The 2,426-nt window shown below is 45.8% G+C and overlaps 1 protein-coding gene across 1 annotated transcript in view; it reads right to left on the minus strand.

The window, feature by feature from the left end:
• Positions 1-2,071, minus strand: part of dlx6a (distal-less homeobox 6a) — a 2,759-nt gene extending 688 nt beyond the window's left edge. The window contains exons 1-3 of the mRNA XM_056583066.1: positions 1,403-2,071; positions 624-817; positions 1-268 (exon numbers count right to left, since the gene is read on the minus strand). The exon at positions 1-268 is cut by the window's left edge and continues 688 nt beyond it. Of these exons, the coding sequence (XP_056439041.1) occupies positions 29-268; positions 624-817; positions 1,403-1,709 (741 nt within the window). The 5' untranslated portion in view covers positions 1,710-2,071 and the 3' untranslated portion in view covers positions 1-28. The remainder of the gene's footprint in view (positions 269-623; positions 818-1,402) is intronic.
• Positions 2,072-2,426: the final 355 nt, after the last annotated feature.

Raw genomic sequence — 2,426 nt, forward strand, 5'->3', positions numbered from 1 at the left:
CTCCTCCCGTCCCGCTCCCGTGGTCTATCTATCGCTGCATTGAATCTTGGTGAGGGGACGAGTACCAGTGAGGATAGCCCGGCATGTAGCTGTTGGCCGGCATGTTTACTCCTTTGGCGGACCCCGTGACGTCCCATATCGGAGGGATGGTGGGAGAGCGCGGCGAGAGGGCGATGGATCCCGGCATGGGGTCAGTCTCGTGCGGGTTGCCACCTTGCTTCAGTAGTTTCTTGAACTTCGACCTTTTATTTTGAAACCAAATCTTCACCTAAAGCAGAGGATGTAGAATGCAATCAGCGGACATTTATGTAAGATCTTCTCAAACCGATGAATCATCATCCACACCACAAAAGCACAATACAACAACAAAAACAACAATTATTATGATAATAATTACCAAAATTATAATCATAGTTATAATAATGATAATAATAGTGATAGTAATAGTAATAGTAATAATCGTAATAATAAAACAATAATAATAAAATAAAAATAAAAATAATAATAGCCTACAATGTGTGCACCCAATAGGATATCCCTAATATAAATGCCTATTTCAAATCGAACTTTCAAATTTGATATTGTAACATCATGTTTATTTTGTGTTTTTTGTGGTTGAATACCTGTGTTTGCGTTAGTCCAAGCGAGGCCGCCAGCTCAGCCCGCTCTGGCAGCGCCAGGTACTGGGTCTGCTGGAAACGGTGGTTCAGTGCTTGCAACTGTAAACTGGAATAAATGGTCCGGGGCTTGCGGATCTTCTTGCCTTTCCCGTTGAAGCGAATTTCCCCATTTTCAATCACCGTCGTCTTCTGCTGCTCTGCAACAAAAATGTAGGGGAAATGTTATAAATCAGGATAGCGGTTCGTTTGAGCAGAAACAATTTCCAATGGTGGAGAAAAAAAAAGTGAAGCCTATAAAAATCAATGTACTCCTATAAAGATTGACACCTCAAACTGTTTAATACACGCCGGCTCTGTCATAGTTAGGATATTGCTCGTAATGGCATGTCAATTAAATGCTAATTACAACTTTCAAGCAGACTGCCTAATTCCACGAATAGTTTGTTAGGATTCCACGGTTGTGATTACACCCCGGGCATAAAATGGTTTTGTGGGAACTGGGGAGGGGGGGGGGGGTGTTATGGTTAAGCAGAACGGGGCAGCAGCAGCACAACGATAACAACGCGGAACAATAAAACACCAAAATGTGCAACATTCCAATTATCCATCATCTCGTTCCCTTTCCACTTGAAGGTGCACCTTCAGGGGATTGGGGGAAAAAATCGCGAGTTTTGTGTTTTTTAACCGCGGCTGAAACCACCCATATAAAGATGAAGCATTCGATTTGCACGTCGTTGGTAAAAAAAAGAAAAGAAAGAAGAAAGAAAAGGCTGCCGTCTTACCTGTGCCGTCCAACCTCGACTGTCCTCCCGTGTTGTTATAAGACGGCAAATAGGGGCTGTGGTGCGAATGGCTCACGTAGGAATAGGGTAACGACCTGTTGTACGAGTTGGTCCCGGGGTACGGGGAGTTGTCGTGCTGCGGGTGGTGAGGGTGCGAGCCCGAGTGGAGACAGTGCAGCGGGTAGTGGCTGGCGGCCATCGACGGGGAGCTCTGCTGTGAGTGAGACTGCTGACCAAACTCCATGAAAGCAGACTTGGACGAGTCCTGGGCTTCCAGACCGTCAGCCATCGTAGTCATGGTCATCATCAAATTTTCTAGCCTTGAGAGCACTCACCCCCTCTTCTCAAGTCCAAATCGGTTTTTCTCTCTCTCGCTGCGCCGTTATCGCTCCCTCTCCACGGCGAGGAGATATTCTCCTATTAACACCCAGCTTTTTTCTTCTCCCGTAATATTCTCATTCAATGTAGCGGAAGGTGGGTATAAGTTAAGGTAGGAGATTTTTAAGGTGGTTTCTGTTAAAAAAAAAATTGGAGCCCTCGCTTTCAGACAGATGCAGACACTACAAGTAAAAATGGTTTGTCTCCAAAGGGCAGCGCCTTCCGATTGGTCACTCAACCCAACGTCATCAGTGTTCTCTGTGCTTCACGGAGACTTCGGTTTGGAGTTAACCCACCTTACCAGCTCCCACCGCAGCCGCAGCTTACGGGGTGAAATAATACATGGCGGGAGAGAGACTGCATGCACTGACAAGCACGCGCTCTTCTAATCTCGTAAAAAAAAAAAACAGCTCTTCGAGATTCAACCAAGTCGATTTGGTGTGTTTTTTTTCCTTTTTTACGCGCGAACCCTTAAATTACGGACGATGCGCAACACGGTGTGCGCTTGGGAATTAGCCCTAATGAGCGCGCGTCCAACACACACACCTTCCTCCCTGCCTGAGTATTTAGAGCGTTTTTCGAGGCTTTTTTGCGCGCACATGATTAAGTGTGATCAGACAATTCAAGATACTACAGCACGTGACAC

Source organism: Gadus chalcogrammus, chromosome 22 (genome assembly GCF_026213295.1).
Source record: "Gadus chalcogrammus isolate NIFS_2021 chromosome 22, NIFS_Gcha_1.0, whole genome shotgun sequence".
In the NCBI taxonomy this organism is placed as follows: Eukaryota; Metazoa; Chordata; class Actinopteri; order Gadiformes; family Gadidae; genus Gadus; species Gadus chalcogrammus.